Source organism: Oryctolagus cuniculus, chromosome 6 (genome assembly GCF_051225735.1).
Source record: "Oryctolagus cuniculus isolate XC-2025 breed Fujian yellow rabbit chromosome 6, ASM5122573v1, whole genome shotgun sequence".
Lineage (NCBI taxonomy): Eukaryota > Metazoa > Chordata > Mammalia > Lagomorpha > Leporidae > Oryctolagus > Oryctolagus cuniculus.
Window position 1 is genome coordinate 39296815 of NC_142872.1, and position 24699 is coordinate 39321513.

The window sequence follows — 24699 nt, forward strand, 5'->3', positions numbered from 1 at the left end:
TATCTACATGACTACTTATTCCATCAATCTTTTCAGTTGAAATTATGTCCAGCTTTCTTTAAATTTTTATTTCATCTCTGAGATGTCCAGTTGTACCCTTCTCCAACACTCACCCTGCTCTTCTTTTTTTTTTTTTGGCAGGCAGAGTGGACAGTGAGAGAGAGAGAGACAGAGAGAAAGTTCTTCCTTTTGCCGTTGGTTCACCCTCCAATGGCCACCGCGGCTGGCGCACTGCAGCCAGCGCATCGCGCTGATCTGAAGCCAGGAGCCAGGTGCTTCTACTGGTCTCCCATGCGGGTGCAGGGCCCAAGCACTTGGGCCATCCTCCACTGCACTCCCGGGCCATAGCAGAGAGCTGGCCTGGAAGAGGGACAACCGGGACAGAATCCGGCGCCCCGACCGGGACTAGAACCCAGTGTGCCGGCGCCGCAAGGCAGAGGATTAGCCTATTGAGCCACGGCGCCAGCATCCCTCCTCTTTTCTGTCCTCCTTTTCCCTATGGACTTGGCACCACACTTCATGATATTTTTATGTGTGTTTGCTGTCAGCCTCCCACAATACCCTTGAGTGTCAGAGAGACAGAACTGGTCTTTGTCTTGTTCACTGCTCCATCACCAACACATGTAAGAAAGTGATAATTCACTAGTTAGGGAACAAATGCAAGAGCAAATCGGGGGAGCCACTTAAGTGCTCTTGTGAACAGCTGTGCCAGTTTTCTGGCTCTAACAGGTCCATTTACACAGCCTAGATGCTGGGATTCTGTCCAGGGTCAAAGGACATCCTGATAGAAACCGGGGGCTTTCCTCAGAGTCATCTATTGCCAACACAGCGATAGAGACTCCCCACGCAGGCAGCCCTCTCCCCTGTATTATCTGAAGGGCCAATGTACAGAGCTGCCGAGTTCTGTTCCACCTGACTGCAGACACTGGGTCCCTGCAAGCCACAGGGAGGGCTGCCACCCTCCTGGCCACAACCAAAGCTGAATGCTTGCTACAGGAAAAACAACAAAACAGGAGACAAAAGCAGATAGATTAAACACAGGGCCCTTTCAGCTTTAATGAATCACCTTAATGGATTTTTGGCTGGTGGGATCTGTAGTTTTATCAATAACTCCAGTGAAATCTCAAGTACATTACTCCTGAATTATGCCAAAACCCAGTGATCAGACACTCACGAAAGATGTACACCACAAAGAAAAAAGGTACTGTCATGGGGAGTACAAGGTGTGCAGTGGCCTAGGCTCACTGTTAAACCATGTCTTGAGACACTGAACGAAGGCCCCAAAATATCATTGGGGTTATCTCACGTGTAAGAAAAGGGACCGGGTCACCCAGACACGGAATCAAGGGCTGAACACAGTCACTCTGAGGACACGATATGGCTCCAGCACAGGTTCTCAATCAGGGTAATTTTGTCCCCCTGCAGATAGTTGGCAATCACTGGAGACATTTCTGGTTGTTGTAACTGGGAGGTGAGATGCTACTGGTGTCTCTTGGGCAGAGCCCAGGGGTGCTGCTCAATCTCCTGTAATGCACAGCATAGGACCTCCCTTCCTCCTCTCCCCTAACACCAACGGATTGTCAGGCCTGAAATCTCACTAATGCCTAGACTGGGAGACCTTGTCCTCTGGGCACGAGCGTGCGATGCAGTCATGTCTCTGGCAGGCACCTGACCGCACAGCATGGTCCTAGATTTGAGATATCACTGCTACAGCAAGATCCAAGTCTGAAGCAGAGTATTGTTTAATCAAAGGATCTCAGCATGCTTTATTTTCTCCACAATTCTGGGAGAGGATGATCCGCATTCCTGCTGATCCCCAGATCTAGAAATGACTGTTCAGTTAGAGCACCACTGGCATGCAGAGTGTGATCCTTCACCCCAAGGCAGCTTCCCCCAGGATGTGCAGAATGAACAAGGCTGACTGGGAGGGGAAGAGGTAAGACACCATGACTTGCAAACAGCATAGGATTGAGACAGAGCCAACCTCATACATTATCTACTGATGTCCCTCAACACACACTCTGATGCACTTACCTTTAACTCTTCTAGGGGGAAGCATTAGAGGAAGGCAAATGATTGGGTGCATTTTGACAAGGATGTAATGTCCGAAGCACTAGCTTTAAGCTACCTTACCTTGAAAGATAACCCAGACTGCGATGAAGCAATCCTGCCTCCCTGCCATCAGGCTCCCAGGCTTCCCACCTGAGCAGCCCAGGGCCCTCAGCCCATGATCTCTCCTCATCCCACGATGTTTTGTTGCCCATCAGCTTCTTGGGGAAAAGCTATCTCTGAGGACAGAAATCAGCTCTGAATGCTGCTGCTGACTTACCAGGAAGCCCTGTGTCGAGTCGCTGGCTCGCAGGAGTTCAAGGCTCAGGAATCGTCCTCTGCTGTGGTCCAGGCTCTTCTCCTGGAAGCTACTTGTGCTCAGGCCTGCAAGCAGCTGATATAAGGCAGCTGGGCAGTACTGACACCTGACTCTGTTCTCCTCATGCCCAGTGTGTTGACAAGCAATCATAGAGGATTGTGGAGGTAGTGCTATTCCTGAATCTACTCCTTTTCCAAGAACAAGAAAGTGAAACTGAACTAATATTAGCACCATATTACCAGAAAACCCGTCAGTTTTGAGCAAAGAAAAAGTATCCTGAGATAATAAATGAAGTGCCTGAAATCTATTGCTTGGATAGAGAGGAGAGAGAAGCAACTTAGTCTCAAGGCTGTGACATCTTTTATGACTCAAGAAACTTCATTTCTTCCCACTCCCTGACTCTGCAAATGCAACCTGAACCAAGGGTCACACAGAGCCAGGACCTGGGCAAACACCAACTGCAGTGTCACCTTGGACAGTCCCTGTCTGCAGCCACTGTTTCCTGACAGCTGTAGACTGAGCCCCATCAGACCTTGCTGCTATCATTATGGACAGGAAGGAGAGCAGGACAAATGAGTGTGAAAGGGTGGGAGGGGGCATGCAGTGAGAAGACAGCGAGAAGGACGGGGAGCTGGTATTCAAGAACCCATAGCTTGCAGGAGCGTGCACACCTGTGCTGTCACCTGGGCTCCTCAGGAACTCCAGGAGGCACTGGGGCTCATCTGCAGTTGAATGAGGTCATGGAGACAGTCTCACAACTACGTCATTTGTGTCCATAGAGCAGAGCTTGGTGAAGATGTCTCTGGCAGGCAACCCTCTGGGGATGGAGAGCCAGAGGGAAACGGAGTCCTCGTCCCACTGATTCCACTGATCATCACGGCCTGTGAGGAAGAAAACCAAGTCACTGATAATATTGTCCCCATGACCTGAAGTGCTTCCTCAGGACACTCTGCTGGGCAAATTGGCGGGCAGTGCCAAGAGAGCCTCCAATACAGAGACCAACGTGGTGGTGGTCCCGTTTGCCACTGCATGGCCACAGAAGCCCATGCCCATGGAGGTCATTTGTTTAGGCTCAGGGCTGTGCCTGGCCTCTACTCAGCTGTCTGGAGAAAAGTGAGGGTTCCTGGCTCTTTCGAGAGTGGCAGGAACTCAGCAACCTCTCAGTGACCTCATGGCCGAGATGGCCGAGAGATCTGCTACCCATGAAGGAAGGATACAAAGCTCAGGGGTGAAGAAGAGACAGTAAACTGACGGGAGGCTCAGCGACAGTGGGTGAACCCCTCCCCCGAGACACACCTCCAGCACCTGTGGAGCTTAGTTTGCATTTAGTTAATGCACCCTGCCAGTCAGCATGTTACATGTTGCACTAGAAGAACCATGAAGCAAGTCTCCCCCACACACTTCACCTGCCTTCCAAAGCTGTAGACGGTGTTTTTCACGATACAAAGGCAAGTCATCTCATTCTAGGAATGTGAGATTCTGGTGAGTCACTTAAAAAGCCCACTGAGGTCAGCGTGTGTCAGCATGTGTACTGGGCGAGATGGAGTACTCCATGTGAACTGTGGGCTGCCTGAAGTCAAACATGTCATTGTTAGGGGTGCCTGTCTGGAAGCCCTCAGTTGGGAACCAGCCCTGGAATTAAGATGACGTGTCTGTGTATGGAGGAAAGATTGCGTGTCCAGCAAGCTGGGAGGAGGTCCTGGCCATGATGAAGTGTTTTTGAGTGTAGCCTGCAAAGTGTCCGCTTCCTGACTGCTTTTTTTTTTTTTTTTTTTGACAGACAGAGTTGGACAATGAGAGAGAGACAGAGAGAAAGGTCTATCCTTTTTCCGTTGGTTCACCCCCCAAAGGGCCGCTATGCCCAGTGCGCTGCACCAATCCGATGAAAGGAGCCAGTTGCTTCCTGCTGATATCCCATGTGGGTACAGGGCCCAAGCATTTGAGCCATCCTCCACTGCCTTCCCGGGCCACAGCAGAGAGCTGGACTGGAAGAGGAGCAGCCTGGACAGAATCCAGTGCCCCGACCAGGAGTAGAACCTGGAGTGTCGGCGCCGCAGGCAGAGATTTGCCTAATGAGCCAGGGCGCCTGCCCGTCTTCTCTTTTTGCAGACAAGGGTATGGCCTTTCCCACCTCACCCTGGTTAAGGTCCTGGATGAGAGTCTTTTGTATCATTCCAAGGAACAACAGACATAACGGACACAGTACTATCTCTGCCTGCCACACACAGCCGTATCTCTGTCTGCGTTTTCTACCTGTCTGTGTCATGCTATGGGAGCCTCAAGTCCAGAGTGCTCACAGATAACACTAATTCCAAAGAAAGTTGCGTGGAAGTCTGCTTGGCAGAGGCACTAACTTACCTTTGCTTGCAGGAGAGACCAAGGGCGGTGGGCCAGTTGGGTAAGTGACCCACCCCGGAGGGCCTCAGTCCACAGCTCAGGAGTAAACAGGCACAATTGGTGTGTGCTCAGAAGAGCTGTGCGTGTTCTGATCCTTTGCAAGCCACAGCTGTGAGAGGCATGCTCTGGCCTCACCTCCTGACCCTACTGAAGGTGTTTCCCCTAGAGGGGAACAGGGTTTGGGCTCCACAAAAGCAGGGTGCAGAACAAGCTGCCAGTTCCAGCCATCTATCCTGCCTTAGACAAGTTGTGATCATGTTGCCATGCCCGATTCCCCCAGTTGTACAGCTGGGAGAAGGCGAGCAGCACGGGTGCAGCTCCCTGCTCACACTGCTGAGGGCACTCACCGTGATACCACCGCCTCTATGCTCCGGGCTGCAAGTCACCCTGGGCAAATGGGCTCCTTGGGCTTGAAGACAGCTCTAAAGCACAAAGACCTGCTGGGAGGACACAGGGCTCAGTAGAAGTGGCTGGCCAGGGCACAGCCTCTCTCTGTCTATCTCTGTCTCACCCTGAGTCTGTCTGTTTCTCAGTCTTGCTTTCCACTCTTCCTTAAGAAGCTGGGTAATGGCAAACCCCAGCAGAGGCAGCTCTGTGATGCCAGGATCTACCGAGAGCATAGAGCCCCCTTCCCGAGTGTGCTCCCTGCTGTGTGCCACAGGCTTCTGAGCTCAATGGCAGGGAGTTCTGTGGATCTGTGCTTGGGCGTCTCTGGGGGAGAAATATTTGCGTATTGCCATGGATGTTCAGGCAACGTCAGTAACAGGCTTAGGTGAAAAGTGCAAAAGGGACAATGACCGAGCAGCTGGATGGAGACACAGCCGCCACGCACTGGATGGGGAGCAACCCTTGTCTCTGGTCATCCCCTCTTCCTCCTCCTCTTCCTCCTGCTGAGAGCTAGATGCACAGAGAGTGGCCCTTGTGCTCCTGGGCGGGCCGGCCCGGTGCTGGAGCTGCACAAGGAACGCTGCATCCTGCGTCCCTGAGTGGCCAACCTCTGGAACTGGGCAGTCATCACAGACCGTGAATCAGGAAAGCCCTCAGGCATTCTCACGTACCCACCTCTGCACTGTCCCTCCTCCTCCTCCTTCACACATCCCCAGTGAAACCAAGCCTCATTTTAAGGGTGACTCTCAGACACAAAGGGAAGGAGTGCCAGGACCTCAGAGCTCTGCCCAGAGACTCCTCTTCCACCAGACAGATGCCCCCCTCCCTGTGCCTGAGTAGTCCTGGTCATGGTCTGGCCATAAGTAGGGCACCAGTTGTCCCTATGTCACACTGCTCAGCAATGTGCTGCCTTCCCATGTGGCCTTGTCCAGCTCTGGCCTCTGCCCTACAGTCTTTGCAGGAGCATCACTCTGATGGGTGGATGCTGCTTCTGCTGTGGCAACTGTTGACTGCTGACACGAAGGGGAGAAGGGCTCATGAAACCGTGAGCTGCCTTGCTCCAGCTGAGTGGGGCCCAGTGACGGCAAGAGACTGGGGATTCTCATCAGAGAGAAACCTGCATGGGATCTAGACATCAAAGGGCAGATTAGAGGTGTCCGTAGTGGTGTCCCACAGCCCCCAAGTTATCCTAAACTGAGGTCTGGCTGTGTGGCCATTTGGGGGGTGGGGTGACCCAGTGGGTGGAGGATCTCTCCCTCTGCCTCTGCCCCTCTGCTACTTTGCCTTTCAAATAAATCCACTGAGTCCTGACACAGAGATGATGTCTCCAATCTGACTGGTGGGGAAGGGAGCTTCACACCTGATTGGTCCCCTCCGTTCTGAGTGTATGGAGGAGAAAGGCCCTGTTTGGCTGTGAAAGGGTGTGAGGGCGCTGGAGGTTACAGGGGGTGGGGGGAGGCGGGGGGAGCTATTCATGAACAAGACAAGGACAGCTAAAGCAGACCTGTGTTCTCCTCTTCCCCACACAGCGGCTCTTTCCGGGAACACGAAAGTGAAGGGCTCTAACTGCAGCTCAGGTTCCATGTGGAAACGCAGGGTAGGGGGTGGAAGGGCACGCATGTGCACGCAGGGCAGGAAGCCAAGCTGGCCGGCCTGGCTCTCAGCCTGGGAGGGTTCCTGTGCACAGATCACTGATGCGCCCAGGTCTGTAGCAAGCACAGCTGTTTTGGGGGTGGTGGACAGGATTCTGGGGTCACTGAAGTGCCAGTGAGAGTGCATCTTCCCCTGCCCAATTCACCACGGGGGTAGTCCCCCGACCCCAGCCCTGCCGGCCTGCGGGCTGCCTACAGCCTCCCTCTCCCCCCACTCACCTCCTTTTCCCTGAGGAGCCTGCGGTGAGAGGGAGTGGAGGGCGTAGCTGAATCTGCCCTGGAAACACTGACAGCAGCTCGCGTGCCTTCTCCCCGCCTGCCCCACATCGCTGCTCCCCAACGGCTGGCTCGCATAGGACCAGGTTCCTCAGTTCTCTGGCCACGCTCAGGGAACATCCTCCCTCCTGCTCATGCCCAGGTGACAGGAAGTCCTGAGCAACAAGCCTCAGACCCTCCTCAGACTGCATTCTCCACAGACCCTCCCCTGAGGGAGCAGTCCGCAGCAGGGACAAGGGAAGAGTGGCCTCTGGCCTCTTCTTCCTCCATGTCCTCTGCTCTCTGGGACCCTTACAGGGGCGTGGGTGGGAGAGGGTGGTGGCAGGCGAGAGGAGAGGCAGCTGGGGGTGGCAGGAAAAGTCTCATTTATGTAGCACAGCTGCCGTGTGGCCTCACTGGCCTCTGGGGTGGAAAGGCCATTCTGCTGCCCAGGGTCTGGTGTGGGGGGCCCAGGGGCTCCCTCCCACATCCCCTTTGGGACTGGAAAAGCCCCCAGACCAGGGCCTTTTACAGCCTCCTAGGTCCCTGCAAGAGGGGGGCAGCCCCAGTCCTGTTGCACTTACCAGGTCTGGCCCTGGGACCTCTGTCCTGTGCACTGTGGGCCTTGGTGACAGCACAGCCCCACACTAAATTTTTCTTTTCCTTTATTTTCCCTGTTGTTTTCTCCACACTATTTAAAATGCTCCTTGCTGTCCTGTTTCCTAATCAGAGCCTGATCTGTTTCTGACCCGGGCCAGAAGTCAACAGATACAACGCCGATTTCTCCATCTCTTGGCTGCTTGTGTGGTTTTCATCACTGTCTCAGCTCTGCTGACCTCCACAAGCACACAAGCACACAAGCACACGCTGTCATTCTGCGCAGGTCTCACAGCACCTTGCTCTGGGAAGCCCCTCCCTGACTTCACACACCCTGGAGGGCTTTGCCCAGTGTCCCAAGTTTAAGACGGAGGGTAGGAGAATCACTGAGGTTTATCTGCTGTCCAGGGTCACACAGCAAGTCCTGAATGCTTGAGACTAAACCTTGACTTTCTCTACGTTGCCGGCTGTCTTAGAGCTTGGATTGCTACCGTGAGAAACTTCCTCTGGAACTGTGGCACAGCGAGTAAAGCCACTGCCTGCAGTGCTGGAATCCCACAAGGGCGCCTGTTCAAGTCCTGGATGCTCACTTCCCATCCAGCTCTCTGCCATAGCTTTAGAAAGCAGTAGACGATGGCCTAAGTGTTTGGGCCCCTGCACCTTTTATGGGAGACCCAGAAGAAGCTCCTGTTCTTGGCTTCAGATTGTCCCATCTCTGGCTGTCACTGCCATCTGGGGGGTAAACTAGAGGATGAAAGACCTCTCTCTCACTGCCTCTCTGTAACTCTGCCTTCCAAATAAATAAATAAACAAATCTTAAAAAAATTTCTCTGGGTAACTAAAAACAAGAGAAACTTACTGCTCACAGTTGTGCAGACGGGCAAGTCCAAGATCAACTCCAGGAGATGCAGCATCTGCCGAGGACTGCTCTGCTGCATAGATGGAGCCTGGATGTGCCCTCACAGGCAGAGGTGCACAGGGCTCCCCAGCCTTCCATGAGGCCTCTTATACCACTCATAGGAACAAGCCTGCATGACTCATTCAGTCTCCAAAGGCTCCACCCCTAAATGTATTGCCCTAGTGATTTGGGTTCACTATACTCAGAGCATGTGGCCCCACCAGGACACATCCACGATGTGATGATGCTGAGCAAACAGCACAGCTGTGGTGCCTGTGGTTTCTGGGTCTGTCATCCAGTACAGACCCAGATGTGGAAAGTGCTGTGGTCAGTGGTCAGGAGCAAGACAGTGGGCTAGGCAGGTATTTGTTGGTGGGGAGGAGGTCACGGGGACTTGAAGCAATGTGCACGGTCTACAGAGTTAGGAGGACAGGACAATTGAGCACCCTGTGCCCAGTACCCACAACAGACCAGGGAGGAACTTGAAAGGGGGTTGTGCTGGGTGTAAATGTTAGACCTGGGCAGAGGCAAGGCAGCCAAGGGGACAACTTTCAATGTGTCTCAACTCACCTGCAGCCCAGGCCTCACTGGGAGTAGAATGTTGACAGTCACACAGGACTCAGTGCCAACACACAAGGACATGGACGTAGGGTGAGGAGGCAGCCAGGGGCCCCTTATCAGGCAGGCCCTGGGACAGTGCTTCTGCACAGGCAGCAGGAATCCCAAGGGGGCCTCTCCTCCCATCTGGGCCAAGGTCAGAGCTGCTCCACTTTCCGGACCTTAGTATCCTGGCACCTTCAGGCAGGAGAAAGCGAAAGCATTTCTGCTTCTGTTCTTCTAGGCACAGACTCACTTCCAGACACAGAAACTGAAAACTGCCCTCACATGATTGCCCTCTCCCAGGTGGGGGCACAGCTGGGGGAGGACTTTCATATACCAGGAGGGGAGGGTGAGAGCCGCCAAGCCTCTTAAACCTCACAGTCTGGCCTCTGCTTCAGGTCATTCTCTGCTCTTCCTAGCACAATCCCCATCTCTCACTTCCATCTTTCTGGAGCCAACTGGGCCTGGAATGAAGTTTTGAACCATCTCAGCAGGAACTGCCTCTGTGCGGAAGGGCTGTGACCCCCTCCCCAGGGAGCAGGTGAAGTAGCAGGAGTGCCCTGTGCCCTCAGATCACAGACACTCTGTTCCAGCTACTGGTAAGTGAGGGGGCTCTCAGGATGGAGAACTGGCTGTGAACCGGGCTTCTCTGCTACACTGGGAGGTGAAGCCCTGACACCAAGCATAAGGAAGCTCTGGGGTCTGGCTTGTTTCATGTCATTGATGGATCCAGAGCCGGTCTCTGTGACAATGGTCAGGACCTGAGTACAACCTTCTCAGATCCCTGTGCAGCTCCAAATCCTACTAAGCCAGGGGACACAAAAACGAGGGAGAGAGGAAAGGAGGGAGGGAGAGAGAGAGGGAAAGAGAGATGAAGCGCACCTCGGTTACCTAGATGCCCCTGGCATTAGGAGTTTTCTCAGAGGGATGAATTTGGACAAAGGCAGGATATGCCAGTCATATTCCTCAGAGGCTATTTCCGAATCTCTGGATGTTCAACGTGAGATCAGGATCATCAGAGGCAATGGCCGGGTTAGCCTAGACTAGTCCATCAGTCGGTTCACCCGCTGGCCACCTTGCCCAGAAATAAATATCTGGTGGGGGTGGGGGTGGGTGAGGGTCCAGAGGTTAGGCAGCCTCTTGCCTTTTCAATTTCTCAAAACTGAAACGTTTGTTTGCAGTGGAGATCCCTGTCCTTAACACACAGGTCTTTTGCGGATGACGTTAAGGAGCATCTGTGTGCTTGTGTGTTTCTGTGTGGGTGTGCACATGCCTGTATCATGCACATGTAGATGCTGCAGGCTGAGGGGTTGGGAGGGGCTAAGGCTGCCTCCATGGGGCTCAGCACTGGTGGACAGGTAAGCAGATGGATTGGGAGACGCTGGCTCAGTTCACAGACATGGTCACAGAAAACGTCTGGAAATGTACAGTTATCCTTTGGTATCCATGTAGAAGTGGTTCCACAGTCTCCTACCCTGCACAGAGAGCAAAATCTGCACAAGTCCATTTTACGATATGGTGTAGTATTTGCATATATTCTGTACACAAGCTACCTTGCACTTAATGTTACTAAATTTAAAATTATTTAAAAATTTAAATGGCTCATACTTTAAATAACCTCTAAGTTACTTATGATACTTAATATAGTACAAATCCTAAGTAAATAGTTCTTATAGTGTCTTGTTTAGGGAACAATGATAAGAATCTGTACTTGTTGATAGAAGACACAACCATTGTACACACAGAGTGTGAGTGTCACCAAAACTGGACTTGTGTGGATGTGACCCCATGAATGAGTTGTGTGTGTGGGTAAGTAATCACGTGGAAATGTGAGTGAGCATGTAAGTGTATGTAGAAAGCAGGACGGAGTGTGTGTGTGTGTAGCTTGAGTATGTTATGGAGTGTGAACATGTACCTGTGTGAGGGAGTGTGTGCATGTGACAGTGTACTGTGTGTGCCAATGGTGAGTGAGTGTATATGGAGAAGTGAGTGAAAATGATTTGGCATGGGCACAATTGTGTTTCAGTGTGCACAGGGAGTGCGAGGGGATTTCCAGAGTTGTATGTTTGTGTATTTGAACTCAGTTTGTGAAATGGTCTCACTGTTTAGAAGTAAAATCACCTTATTTTTTTAAGCTTCTTTAACTTATTTGAGAAGCAGAAATGCAGAGAAAGAGAGATTTCTCTTTATTTGGTTCATTCTCTAAATGCCTGCCACAGCTGGAGCTGGGCCAGACTGAAGCCAGAAGCCCAGGAAGTCAATCCGGGTCTCCCACCGTGGGTGGCAGGGACCCAAGTACATGTGACATCACCTGCTGCCCCCCGGGTGTGCATTAGCATGAAGATGGAATCAAGAGCAGGTCTGGGACTAGGACCCAGGCACTCTAGTATGAAATGCAAGTATCCCAAACACTATCTTAACCATTAGGAAAATGCTTGGCACCTCGTGTTTTTTTAAATCAGTCTGCAAACCTGGATCCATGGGGAAACTGGGAGAGCTAGGTTTTATTTATTTATTTATTTTGGACAGGTAGAGTTACAGTGAGAGAGAAGAAGCAGAGAGAAAGGTCTTCCTTCTGTTGGTTCATCCCCCAAAGGGCCGCTACAGCCGGCGCACTGAGCCGATCCGAAGCCAGGAGCCAGGTGCTTCCTCCTGGTATCCCATGTGGGTGCAGGGCCCAAGCGCTTGGGCCATGCTCCACTGCCCTCCCAGGCCACAGCAGAGAGCTGGACTGGAAGAGGAGCAACCGGGACAGAACTGGCGCCCCAATCGGGACTAGAACCCGGAGTGCTGGCGCCGCAGGTGGAGGATTAGCCTAGTGAGCCATGGCACCAAACTTTTTTTTTTTTTTTTCACCCACAGGCAGAGTTAGACAGTGAGAGAGAGAGACAGAGAGAAAGAAGAGCTAGGTTTTGAGGATACAATGATGGTCAATTGTTTAGGCAGTGCCTTGAAGAAGAGCAGGACTCTAGGAAGATTCCCTCCCTCCCTCCTTGTCTTCCTTCCTCCCTCACTCTCTCCTTCCCTTCCTCTGTATGAAAATCTAATGCAAGCTCATGGAAGGGCAAAAGAAGGCAGCTGCCTTATTGATACTGCAGCGTTTCAGCTTGTGCTCACCTGCCCGGTGAGGAGGTCAAGTGTTAGAAGCAGAGCCGGACCACAGTTTCATACAGGCAATGGGAACTGGCTGCTTTGTGTTCTCTGGTGCCACCTACAGGAGAGAAATATATAGGTGACTATTGCCTGAAATAGCAACTGAAAATTATGAAGGAGCATGCTTATCACACTAGGACAGAGTAAAAGTGTAAAAGACCAAAGGAAATCTCTCATGGGACTTTTTGGGAAAGCAGGGTCCTCTGCTCCCCAAGTCTTCTTCCAACCACGGTGCTACTATGGAGGCACAGCCAGCCTCCAGCATTCCACGAGGACCCTGTCCTTCACATTCACATGGAGAAACGTGCACACTGCCTGAGTGAGCACTTGTTGCTGGCTTTGTTTGCAATCCAATGTCTTTGCCATGGTCTTTGTTGGCAGATAAACCCTGAGCTTGGGGATGCTAAGTCAGGTGATCCTACTGCCCTGTTGTGCTCCTCATTCTCACTGGTTCTATTTCTGCAGGTTACACCAATATGGCAGAGTTCTCGCGGTCCCCTCCCACTCTACTGTCTGCATCCTTGACCTCGGTTATGTCACATCAGGACTGGGGTGTTTTATCCAAGGATGAGGCTGTGAAGATTGAGAAAGACTTAGAAGATGGGAACTTGCTGAAGGTGGTCTCTGACATGAGGCGGCCTCTGGAGCTGGTGTCCCAGACGCCAGTCAACATCGCGGTGACAGGAGAATCTGGCAATGGCATGTCCACCTTCATCAATGCGCTTCGCGAGATAGGACACGAGGAGGAGGCCTCAGCACCCACGGGGGTGGTCACAACTACCGAAACCCGGGCCGCCTATTCCTCCCCCCTGTTTCCAAAGGCTGTGCTGTGGGACCTGCCTGGCACAGGGGTGGCTACTGATACCTTGCAGGAGTATCATGTGGAAATGCAGTTCAGCCAGTACGACCTCTTCATCATCATCGCGTCCCAGCAGTTCAGCATGAATCACGTGATGCTCACCAAAACCATCGCGGACATGGGAAAGAAGTTCTACATTGTCTGGACCAAGCTGGACCTGGACCTCAGCTCAAGCACCCTCCCAGGGTGTGAGCTACAGCAGACCATCAAAAACCATATCATGAGAAGTCTCCAGAAGCAGCGAGTGTGCGAACCCCCCATATTCCTGGTTTCCAGCCTTAAACCATCTTTACACGACTTCCCAGGTCTCAGAGACACATTGCAAAGGGACCTGTCCCGAGTCAGATGCGATGGCCCTCTTCAAGACCTCATGCATGCCTGTGAGAAGATCATCAGCGACATAGAAGCCTCCATGCAGTGGAAAATTGCTCTACAACCTCTGCAAGGCTTCCTGGGCTTCTGGTATGCAGATGACTTGGCCGAGTGTCTGGAAGCCTACCGATCAGTGTTTGGTGTAAACGGTGAAGCTCTCAGGGGGTATGAGCAGAGCAAGAGGAGCACACTCACAGACTACAGGAGCGTCATGAGGTCCCAAGATGTGCAGTGTGTCCGCTGGAGGGACTGGAAACTCTGGGCCATGACCTTTGTAGTCACGAAGATGTTCTTCTTCTGTCTTAGCTTGTGCCCAGGCTTACGCACCTGTGTCATTCCATACTTTAGACAGATGAAACATAGACACTGCCTCAAGATAGTTGCCGAGGAAACAAAGACAGTCCTGGGTAAAATGCTGAGAGACTCTGTCATGCCCTGCGACACTCAGTGTGGGAAAAAGCTTCCAGCAGATCCAGCAGACTCTCTCTCAGGTGGCCCTAAGAACTGGGGGGTGGGGGCGTCCTCTTCTCACCGCCCCTAGCTGATAGATTTAGATGAATATTTTCTTCTGTGTTTCAGTGTTACAAATTCCTTAAGAATCGTGATGGGGGCCTGCGCCATGGCATGGCAGGGAAAGCCACTGTCGGCAGCACTGTCATCCCATTTGGGTGCTGATTTGAGACCCGGCTGCTCCATGTTCAATCCAGCTCCCTAATAATGTACCTGGGAAAGCAGCAGAAGATGTCCCAAGTGCTTGAGCCCCTGCACCCACGTGGGAGGCCTGAGGAAGCTCCTGGTTCTTGGCTTCAGTCTGGCCCAGCCCTTGCCATTGCGGCCATTTGGGGAGTGAACCAGCTGATGGAAGATTCTCTCTCTCTCTCTCTTTCTGCCTCTCCCTTGCAGTAACTCTGCCTTTCAAACAAATAAGTAAGTCTTAAAAATGATGCACGATGAAAAAATGATGCATGATGAAAAGCACTCATCTCGCTAGCACAAACCATAATGTGCCATTTCTCCGGGGAGGAATTCTGTTGTTGTGCATGAAAGCATTAAGTCAGGTTCTCAGAACCACAGATTGAAATTGTGCCTTCCACTGCAAAGTGCCCTGCATGTCCAAACCAGTGTCTTTCCCACCTCTGACGTCATTAAAGCTGGCATCATTCCTCTTCATAAACCTTGTCATTCTCGCATTTCTTTGTCTCTCTTACTTACAGGACCTAGTGGGTCACCCCTGGTGCAGAAGGGCTGGTCATAGTTTTAGGGGGCCGATGGACACTGTGGTTGAATCTGCTCTTTGAACCCCAGCTTAGCTTGATGCTCCAGAGGCCATTGACCTGCACAGCATTCTCCACCAAGTGCCCTCAATGATCAGTGTTTTTTTTTTTAAGATTTATTATTTATTTTTTCAAAGATTTACTTACTTATTCAAAAGGCAGAGTTACAGAAAGAGAGAAGCAGAGACAGAGAGAAAGGTGTTCCATCTGCTGGTTCACTCCCCAATGGACACAACAACCAGATTGGGGTAATCTGAAGCCAGGAGCAAGAAATTTCTTCTAGGTCTCCACGAGGGTGCAGGGCCAAGCTCTTGGCCCATCTCCACTGCTCTCCCTGGTGCACCAGCACAGAGCCAGACCAGAAGTGGAGCATCTGGGACTCGAACAGGCACCAACATGGGATGCCAGTACTGCAGGCTGAGGCTTTGTCTCTCTGTCCCAGCACTGGCTGCACTCATGCTCCTGGGAAAGCAGTGTACTTGGCCCTGCCATCCACATGGGAAACCTGGATGGCATCCCAGGCTCCCAGTGTCAGCCTTGCCCAGCCTTGGTTGTTGCAGACGTCTGATGACTAGACCAGCTGTTAGAAGATCTCTCTGTCTCTTTCTCTCTCTGTAACTCTGCCCTTCAAATATATGAATAAACCAACCAACCAACCAATCAATCTCTTCTTAAAAAAAGTGAGTATCAGCGATTACTGTCAGGGTCCTGGTAGGAGGCTCAGCACAACCTCAGCCTGGGTTGTTCCAGGATACTTTAATGAGGAGGACATTTTCAAAGCTGTGGGCAGGATGCCCACAAGACAACCTGTTGACCTCCATGGCAAGCCCTGGGTGCTGTGGTTGTCTTCAGGCGAGAACAGGCAAGTGGAGAGGCAGGTTACTTGAGTCTGAAGACAGGGTCCAGAGAGAGAGAGGGCTACCTGATGTATTTGGTTGAAGGCAGATCTAAGAGGGGACAGTGCCCGGCACCTGGGATACACTGTGCAAAAGCTACCAGGTGAGACATAAAATACAGACAGCACAGAGGCCTGAGGAGCAGAGAGAGGGACCCATGCCATTGTTTCAGGTGGGAAATGCTCTGAGGAGAGAGACAGATCAGTGATGTAGTCTGTAACTTAGAGTCTGGCTCCTTTCTACTCCTGGGAAGGGAGAGGTATGCCAGATTCCGAAGCCAGAGAGCATTCCCTCCTGAAAGTTCTCTCAGTAGGCTCTTGGCCAATTTTCCCAGGGCTTTCTTGCCATACAGGCTGACGAGATCCAGGCTATGCAGAGTTCAGTAAAGGCAACACTGCAGGGAGCTGATGCGGTCTGAGCCTCATTTCCACACCTGTGCTGATCAAACAACACATTTGCCAATGTTAGAATGCAGAAAAAGGAGTGCATCATTTCAGCAGTTTACATTTTGTTAGAAACAGCTAAGCAGAAATGACAGCAAGCTAAAAGTGAACTCCCGGTCCAGTTTCTTGCTTTTTTTCATTAATTTAGTAACTGTTTTCGAAGTTTGTATTTACTTAGTTGGAAGTGAGGAGGGATGGAGAGGCGAAGAGGAGGAGTGGGAGAGAGGGGGAGAGGGGGAGAGGGGGAGGGAGAGGAAAGAGTGCACAATTTCATTCACTGAGTCACTGCCCAAATATTTGCAACAGCCAGGGCTGGGCCCAGGCAATGCAAAGTCTGGAGCCTGTATCTCAGTCCAGATTGCCAATGTGGCTAGCAGGAACCCAAGTCCTTAAATCATCGCCTGCAGTCTCCCAGGACATGCAGTAGCAGGAGGCTGGGTCAGAAGCAGAGGAGGGACTTGACCTCAGGCCTCCCAAGTGGTGGCTTAACCTGCTGCGCCACACTGCCTACTCTCCTACCTGGTTTGGTGTTAAGTATCATTTCCTATTTGGGTTTATATTTGACTTATCATCTTTTGTAGCGATAACAACAATATGTGAGGGAACTTGAAAAAGTTCATGAAAAATGGAATTCAGAAATTTTGGTGCAAAAAGTTTCAAAATCCATGCAGAGTTTCTCCCATGAACTTTCTGAAGACCATCCATAGAGAAAGATGACAGTAATAACAAAAATGAGTATTGTTTACTACTTAGAAATAAAGTATCACACACTGAGAAACAGCTGAACTACTTGTCCAAATCCACTGCCAGCAGGCATCAGAATCAAGGTGTGATTGCTGCTAAAACTGATATTGGATCACTTATGATGCTGGAGCATACTGAGAGAGGCAGACTACGAAGATCTCACACGTGACTCATAGGTCTACCTCTGCTTTGGGAGACACAGATGTGTAGCAAAAGAAGGTCCAGTATTTGTCATGCAAAATGTATCTGAATTAAGCCTGAAATTTAAAACAAAAAGGGCACAGGAGGCCCTAAAATCTGTTGCCTGGTCGTTACAGCTGCTTGGAGAGAGGATCTCCTTGGTTATACAGCCATCTCAGTGGAGGACCACAGAGGGCTCTCAGCTGAGCAACGCTATTTCCCTGTGGTTCTCCCAAGAAAAACTATTTGCAAGCATTTTGCCAAATAAGTGACGATGGTTTCTTTTGTGGAATTAGATAGAGTTACAATAAAATCAAGAATGCAAATTTAATGTTAAAAGCAAATATCTCTAATTTTTATTTATGAAATTTGGGAGCTGCAAGGTCAATATTGTAACTTTGGGCTCATCAAGAAAAAGTCATGCAGCCGGTGCTGTGGTGTAGCAGGTAAAGCTGCAGCCTGCAGTGCTGGCATACTGTATGGGTGGCAGTTTGAGACCTGGATACTCCATTTCCAATCCAGCTCTCTGCTATGGCCTGGGAAAGCAGTGGAGGATGATCTAAGTCCATGAGCCACAGCACTTGCATGGGAGACCTAGAAGAAGCTCCTGGCTCCTGGGTTTGGATCAGCACAGCTCTGGCCATTTCAGCCATCTGGGGAGTGAACCAGTGGATAGAAGGTTCTCTCTCTCTTTCTCTCTCTCTCTCTGCCTCTCTGTAACTGTGTCTTTCAAATAAACAAATAAATATTTAAAAAAAGAAAGAAAGGTAGAAAGGTAGGTAGAAAGGTAGGTAGAAAGAAAGAAAGAGAAAGAAAAAAGAAAGAAAGAAAGAAAGAAAGAAAGAAAGAAAGAAAGAAAGAAAGAGAGAGAGAAAGAAAGAGTCATGATCACAAAGTAGTCTAATCTCCATCTGAAGGCCCATCTCCTTATAACATCAGCTTGGGCACTAGTATTTTCAACAAATGGATTTGGCTGAGACATTAACATTCAGTCCATTGTAGTGATAGAGGCTTGCATTGTCAAAAAAAGAAAATTATGAAACAAACAGCTAAGCTTCAAGTAATCAGAATTACTTAATTACTAAGCTTCAAGTAATTAGAAAAAAAATCTAAGACTAAAGTTAGCAGAAAGAAGGGAAAAACAAAGATTAAACAGAAACAAGCGATGTGGCCTCTTTTCCTGCTGGCAGCATGGAGGGTGTCGAAGAGAAGAAGGTTCCTGCTGTGCCAGAAATCCTCATTAAACTGGAGGAAATTCACAGAGCTGAAGATCAAGCGCTGAGAAAGAAGTGTGCCCAAAGAAGCTTCGAAAGGCAAGGAGGAAGCTCACCTAAGAAAAAGCTACGCCTCTCACAAGGTGGAGGTACAAAACTGACATCTGGAGAGTGAGGATGGCGAGAAAAGCCGGCGACTGCTATGCACCTGCAGGACCCAAACTGGCACTTGTCCTCAGGATCAGAAGTCTCAGTGGTGTGAGCCCCGAGTCAGAAAGGTGCTGTAGCTCCTTTGCCTCTGCCAGGTCTTCAGTGGCACCTTTGTTGAGCTCAGTAAAATATCAGTTAATACCATGAGGACTGTGGACCCATCTACTGCACGGGGTACCTCAATCTGAAGTCAGTAGAGAACTAACTTAGAAGTGTGCTCTGGCAAAATCAGGAAGAAGTGAACTGCCTTGACAGATAGCTCTGGGACTGCCCCTCATCCTGTGAATGCAACATTGTCTGCATGGAGGATCTGACTGGTGAGATCCATACTGCTGGAGAACAACACTGCCAGGAAGCAAATAACTTCCTGTGGTCCTTCAAATTATCTTCTCCACGAGGTAGGATGAGGAAAAGGACCACCCACTTTGTAGAGGGTGGAGATGCTGGCAACAGAGAAGACCAGGTTAACAAGCTTATTAGAAGGATGGACTAAGGTGTCTCCTATAAGATTTTTGTAATCTGCTCAGGTAATAAACAGCAACTCCTCTCAAACAGAAATGTGCAGTTGTACTGGTGAAATCTGTTAGCCTGCCTCTGCCTTTCCATCACCATTATGGCAAACCTTTTTGTGTGATAAAATGAAAGCAAATGAACCATGCAAAGCCAGGGTCTAGCCTGTATGCTGTGAAAATCATCTCATGATATGTACGTGTTTTCTCCATGAAAAAAGAAATCTTACTGTTTCACCTTCAACTGCACTATGAGTCAAAGTGGACTGATTCTAAGAAAACCTATCTCAGAAGCTTCTGTACATAATCTGCAGGGAAGGTAATAAAAGTCCCATTTGCCAAGAAAGAAATGTAGCTGCTGAAATTCCATCTCAGGCTTTGGTTGGTCTGTAAACAATCGCGTGCATGTGTTGTTTTCCTTTCCCCTTTCCATTTTTTGTTTCTGACTTGTAAATTTTGCCACATTTAGGTGAGTTATAACATACTACGAATGTTATGGTGGGAGAATGAGGTTTGTGCCCAAAGGCACACGTTATTTGGGAGCATCTTAAGCATTCACAGCACAGCTACTGGGTAAAAACTTGAACTAGGAGGTCTCTGTATTTTATAAATAACATTCCCTTTTAAAAATCTATCCTGTCAGGGCTGGCACTGTGGTGCTGTGGGTTAAAGCCCTGGCCTGAAGCGCTGGCATCCTGTATGGGTACTGGTCCTAGCCCCGGCTGCTCCTCTTTGATCCAGCTCTCTGCTATGGCCTGGGAAAGCGGTAAAGGATGGCCCAAGTCCTTGGCCCTTACACCCACGTGGGAGACTGGGAGGAAGCTCCTGGCTCATGGCTTCGGATTGGCGCAGCACCAGCCATTGCGGCTATTTGGAGAGTGAATCAATGGACAGAAGACCTTTCTTTCTATCTCTCCCCTTCACTGTCTGTAACTCTACCTCTCAAGTAAATAAATAAAAAAAACTTAAAAAAAAATAAAGTCACGTTACATATGTTTATGAGTGTACCATGATTTGTCAGAAAACTGTTAACTTAGTCCACTGTTGGGACAATGTAAATACGTGGTACCTGAATCTCTAAGTGGAAAAAAAGAAATAAATGATGTGTAGACTAGAGAAACAATAGAAAACATCAGAGAAACAGATCTGAGTCTTGGATAAAGTAACAAAATCAACAAGTCTTTATCTAGACTAACAAAGAGAGAGAAGCTACTCACAAAATGAAATCAAATGAGAGAGAAGATATTACAGCTTATACGAGAAAATAAAGAGAAATGAAACCACAAGGATCAATATACACCAACAGATTAGATTACCTGGAAGAAACGATAAATTCCTGGAAACATGCAACCCAGGAAGTAGAATCTAGAATACAGGAAACTGAACAACTGAAGAATGAGTGAGGGGGCTGAATGTGCAATAAAAACCTTTCAACAAGAGAAGCCCAGCGTGGTGACTAGAGCTAACAACAGTGCACTGTGTACTTTTAAAATGGCTGCAAGAGTAGCTTTTAATGTTTTCACCACAAAGAAATGGTAAACATGGGAGACATAAGTGTGGATTTGGTAATTAGTCTGACTTAGTCATTCCACAATGTGCAAGTATTAGTCTGTTTTCTGTAATGAAATACCCAAGGCTATCAACTTTATGAAGAAGACAGGCTTATTTAGTTCAGTTTTGGAGGCATAAATTCCAAACAGCATGGTGCTGGCTCTTGTGAGGGCCTCTTGGCTGCATCTCATCATGCCGGATGGCATCATGGCAGCAGAATGTGTGTGTGCGAAAGATACATCCTAAGACAAAAATCCAGGAAACAATTCAGGGATCAGGCTCACTCTCTTCTGGTTTTAAGAGTTTTACTTTATTTATTTGAAAGGCAGAGTTACAGGGGCCCACACTGTGCTGCAATGGATAAAGCCACCACCTGTGGCCTGGCATCCCAAATGGGCACTGGTTCAGGTCCTGTCATGTCCATTTGGGGAGTAAACTAGCAGATGGAACATTTCTCTCTGTTTCTCCACCCACCCACCTTTTATAACTTTGACTTTCAAATAAACAAAAATCTTTAAAAAATGAAAGGAAGCATGCAACCATTCAGCTAAAAAAAAAAAAAAAAGGCAGAGTTACAGATAGAGGAAGAGAGAGATCTTCCAATTTTCCAATCGCAGGTTCACTTCCTGGCCTCTAAATGGCCAGGGCTGGGCCAGGGTGAAGCCAGGAGCTAGAAGCTTCACCTCAGTCTCCCACGTGGTTGCAGGGCCCAAGGGCTTGGGCCACCTTCCACTGCTCTTCCAGGCACATTAGCAGAGAAGTGGATAGGAAGTAGAGTAGCTGTCACGTGAACTGGTGCCCCCATGGGATGGCATTGCAGGGGGCAGCTTAATCTGTTATGTCACAATGCTGACCCCCAGGCTCACGCCTTCATAACCATGCTCTCATAAGAACTAATTCAGGATCCCATGAAAACCACCTAAATCCATTCCAATGACAGTATTCCCCAAGACCTAAGGACCTCCTCTGAGCCCTACATATTAAAGGTTCTACATCTCTCTGAACACTGAAGACCACACTTCCAACACACGAAGCTTTTGGTGACAGACTACATCCAAACATAGCAATATATGTGAATCACAACATCACACTGTACACAATAATTATGTACATTATCATCTCTTAATTCAGAACATGAAAATTTTATAAAATCCAAGGACTAGGTGGCCTCATGGGTAATTTCTACCAAATACTTAAAAAAGAATTAATGATATATCCTTCTCAAACTCTTCCAAAATACTGAAAATGGGGTACCTTTTCAAACTCATTTAAGGAGTCCTGCATTACTCTGATTACAAAACCAGAAAAAAAAAAAAACCACTAAAACATATGAAAACTTGTGGCCAACATCCCTTAGAAACACAGATGCAAAATATCTTTAATAAAATAATGGCAAACCAACTTGAGCACCTCATTAAAAGGATAATACACCATGGTTGGGACAATTAATCCTTGAGACCCAAGAAGATTTCAACATTTCAAACTCAATTAATGTGATACATTACACTAACAGGATGCAAGATGAAAATAACAGGACCAGAAAGATAAAGCATTTGACAAAGTTCAACATACATTCATGACAAATACTCTGAACAAAACAGGTATAAAAGAAACTTACCTCAACACAACAAAAGCTATTTGTAAAAAGCCCACAGCTAACATTATAACCAACTGGAGAAAAGCTGAAAGTTTCCTCTGAGATCCTACACAGAGCAAGAGGACCAGTTCTTATCACTTCTATTCATTCTAGTACTAGAAGTCCTAGCCAGAGCTATTAGACAAAAAAAAAAAAAAAAAAAAAATTGCCTCACGGATTGATTCATTATTTGTTTACACGACAGGCAGAGAGATGGAGACAATGCCACAAAAACCAGGGATGGGTCAGGCTGAGCTGGGAACTGGGAAACCAATCCAGACCTCACTACTTCCACCATCACTGCTGCCTCCTAGGGTCTACACTGGCAGGTAGCTGCATTCTGGAGCTGAAGCTGGGGATGGAATGCAGGTACTCTGACATAGGACATGGGTGTTTTGACTGGTGTCAGAACTGCTAGGTTGGGGCCAGCGCTGTGGTGAAGTGGGTAAAACCGCAGCCTGCAGTGCCGGCATCCCATATGGAAGCATATCCCATAAGGAACCAGCTGCTCCACTTCCAATCTAGCTCTCTGCTATGGCCTGGGAAAGCCATAGAAGCCATAGAAGATGGCCCAAGTCCTTGGGCCCCTTTCCTGATGTGGGAGACCCGGAGGAAGTTCCTGGCTCCTAGCTTCAGATCTGGGCAGCTCCAGCCGTTGTGGCCAATTGGGGAGTGAACTAGCAGATGGGAGACCTCCCCCCCTTCTCTCTCTCTCTCTTTCTCCCTCTTCTTCTCTCTGTGTAACTGTCGCTCCCCCTCTTCGTGGAGTAACGACACTATACCCTGCCTTGGCTTCATATCCTAGTCACGGCACCATTATGTCGCTCCCCCTCTTCATGGAGGAACGACACAGGACCCTGAGCTGTTCTTTCATCTGCTCGGCCCTCCCCGGGTTTGCTGCTGGTTCTTCCCGGGTTGGCTACCGACCCTTCCACCTCCGTGGAAGGGCGGTTCCCCCTGCCACATTCCCCACTTCCGCCGGGGAGCGGCACACCACCGGCCAGCTCTCTCGGGGGCTGCACAGGTGTTCCTTCAGGTAGATGTTCCCCTTAGATGTTCCTGGTGCATGTTGTCTCTCTCCTCCTTTATAGTCCTCTTCCGCCAATCCCAACTCTGCTACCCACACGCCGAGTACGCTGCTCTCCTCCAATCAGGAGCAGGTCCTGCAGCTTGTCAAGTTGGTGAGAGGCAGCTGGGTAGAAGCTGTTTGCTCCTCTCCCAGCGCCATATTGTGGGAGAGCAGATGCATAGAATAAGTCTTAATTCCAGTAACAGTATAGTCCGAGTTGCTCCCAGTTACTCCCCACATGTAACTCTTTCAAATAAAAATAAACAAATCTTTAAAAAAAAAAAAAAAAGAACCGCTAGGCTGAATGCCCATCCCTATGACATGATCTTATATACGAAAACTCTAAAGACCACATAAAAATGTATTAGAACCCATAAGTGAAATAAAAAGATGCAAGATTTGAAATTAACATATAAAAAGCAGTAGCAGGAGGCCACTGGCAGAGCAATTAGGCAAGAGGAAGAAATGGAAGGCATCAAAACAGGAAAAGAAGTAGTGAAATTGTTGCTGCTTACTGGTGACATCAGCTTGTGCACAGAAAATCCTAAAGAATGAACCAAACTCTGCTAGAAATAATAGGCAAACACAGCTAAGTTTCAGGATACTAAAGCAGCACACACAGGTCAGTGGAATTCTTATGCACCAACAACAAACTATCTGAAAAAGAATCAAGAAAACAATGCCAGTTACAATAGGTACAAACATACTTAGTAATAAATATAACCAAAACAGTGAAAGCTCTGTGCACTGAAAATGATAAAACTGTAATGAAAGAAATGGAATAAGACACAAATAAAAGGAAAAAGATTCCATGTTTGTAGATTGGGTGAATTAACATTATTAAAATGTCCATACTATCCAAAGCAGATTCAATGCAATCGTCATCCAAATGCCTACGTCATTTTTACAGAAATGGAAAGAAGTAATCCTGAAATTCATATAAAATCAGAGAAGACACTGAACAGCCAAAGCCCTCTTGAGCACAAAGTTCAAAGTTGAAGCCAAACTATGTCACAAAGCTTGAGACTAGCCTAAACAGAAACAATAACCACTGGAACAGAACAGAGAGGCCAGAAATGAACCTATGCATTTAGGCTCACTTTATTGTTGGAAAGGGTGCTGGGAACACACAGTGGAGAAAGAGAAGTCTCTTCAAAACCAATATTGGAGAAACTGGATATCCACCCACAGAAGAATGAAAATTTATTTATTTATTTGAAAGGAATCAGAGACATATATATATATATATATATATATATATACAGAGAGAGAGAGAGAGAGAGAGAGAGACTATGAATCTTTCATCTACTGGGTCACTCCTCAAAAGGCTACAACAGCTGGTACAGAGCCAGACTGAAGACACGAGCCAGAAACTCCTTGGTCTATTGTCCACTCACTTTCCAGGTACATAACAGGGAGATGGATGGGAAGTGGA

At 48.8% G+C, this 24699-nt stretch overlaps 2 protein-coding genes and 1 pseudogene across 6 annotated transcripts in view; 2 read left to right on the forward strand and 1 right to left on the reverse strand.

Annotated features, from left to right (window-relative positions):
* The window catches only part of LOC149126115 (interferon-inducible GTPase 1-like), a 90097-nt gene that overhangs the window by 14372 nt on the left and 51026 nt on the right, over window positions 1-24699 (reverse strand). Inside the window, exons 1-2 of one of the 5 annotated variants that reach the window (XM_089336097.1) lie at window positions 5113-5273; window positions 2330-3249 (exon numbers count right to left, since the gene is read on the reverse strand). The exons of 1 other annotated variant lie outside the window; for it this stretch is intronic. Coding sequence is in view for 2 of the 4 variants with exons in the window: in XM_089336095.1 (XP_089192221.1) it covers window positions 2330-2602 (273 nt within the window). In the remaining 2 variants the exon portion in view is untranslated. Of the gene's footprint in view, window positions 1-2329; window positions 3250-4726; window positions 5068-5112; window positions 5274-24699 lie in introns of those variants that run through there. 3 more of the 5 variants (XM_089336095.1, XM_089336096.1, XM_051843540.3) reach the window with 3 other exon arrangements.
* On the forward strand, window positions 11998-19988 carry LOC149126116 (immunity-related GTPase family M protein 1-like). The gene has a single exon (XM_089336109.1). It carries the CDS (start codon window positions 12784-12786, stop codon window positions 14077-14079), a length of 1296 nt encoding a protein of 431 aa, XP_089192235.1. The 5' UTR covers window positions 11998-12783; the 3' UTR covers window positions 14080-19988.
* On the forward strand, window positions 18267-19988 carry LOC138850191 (large ribosomal subunit protein uL30 pseudogene; annotated as a pseudogene).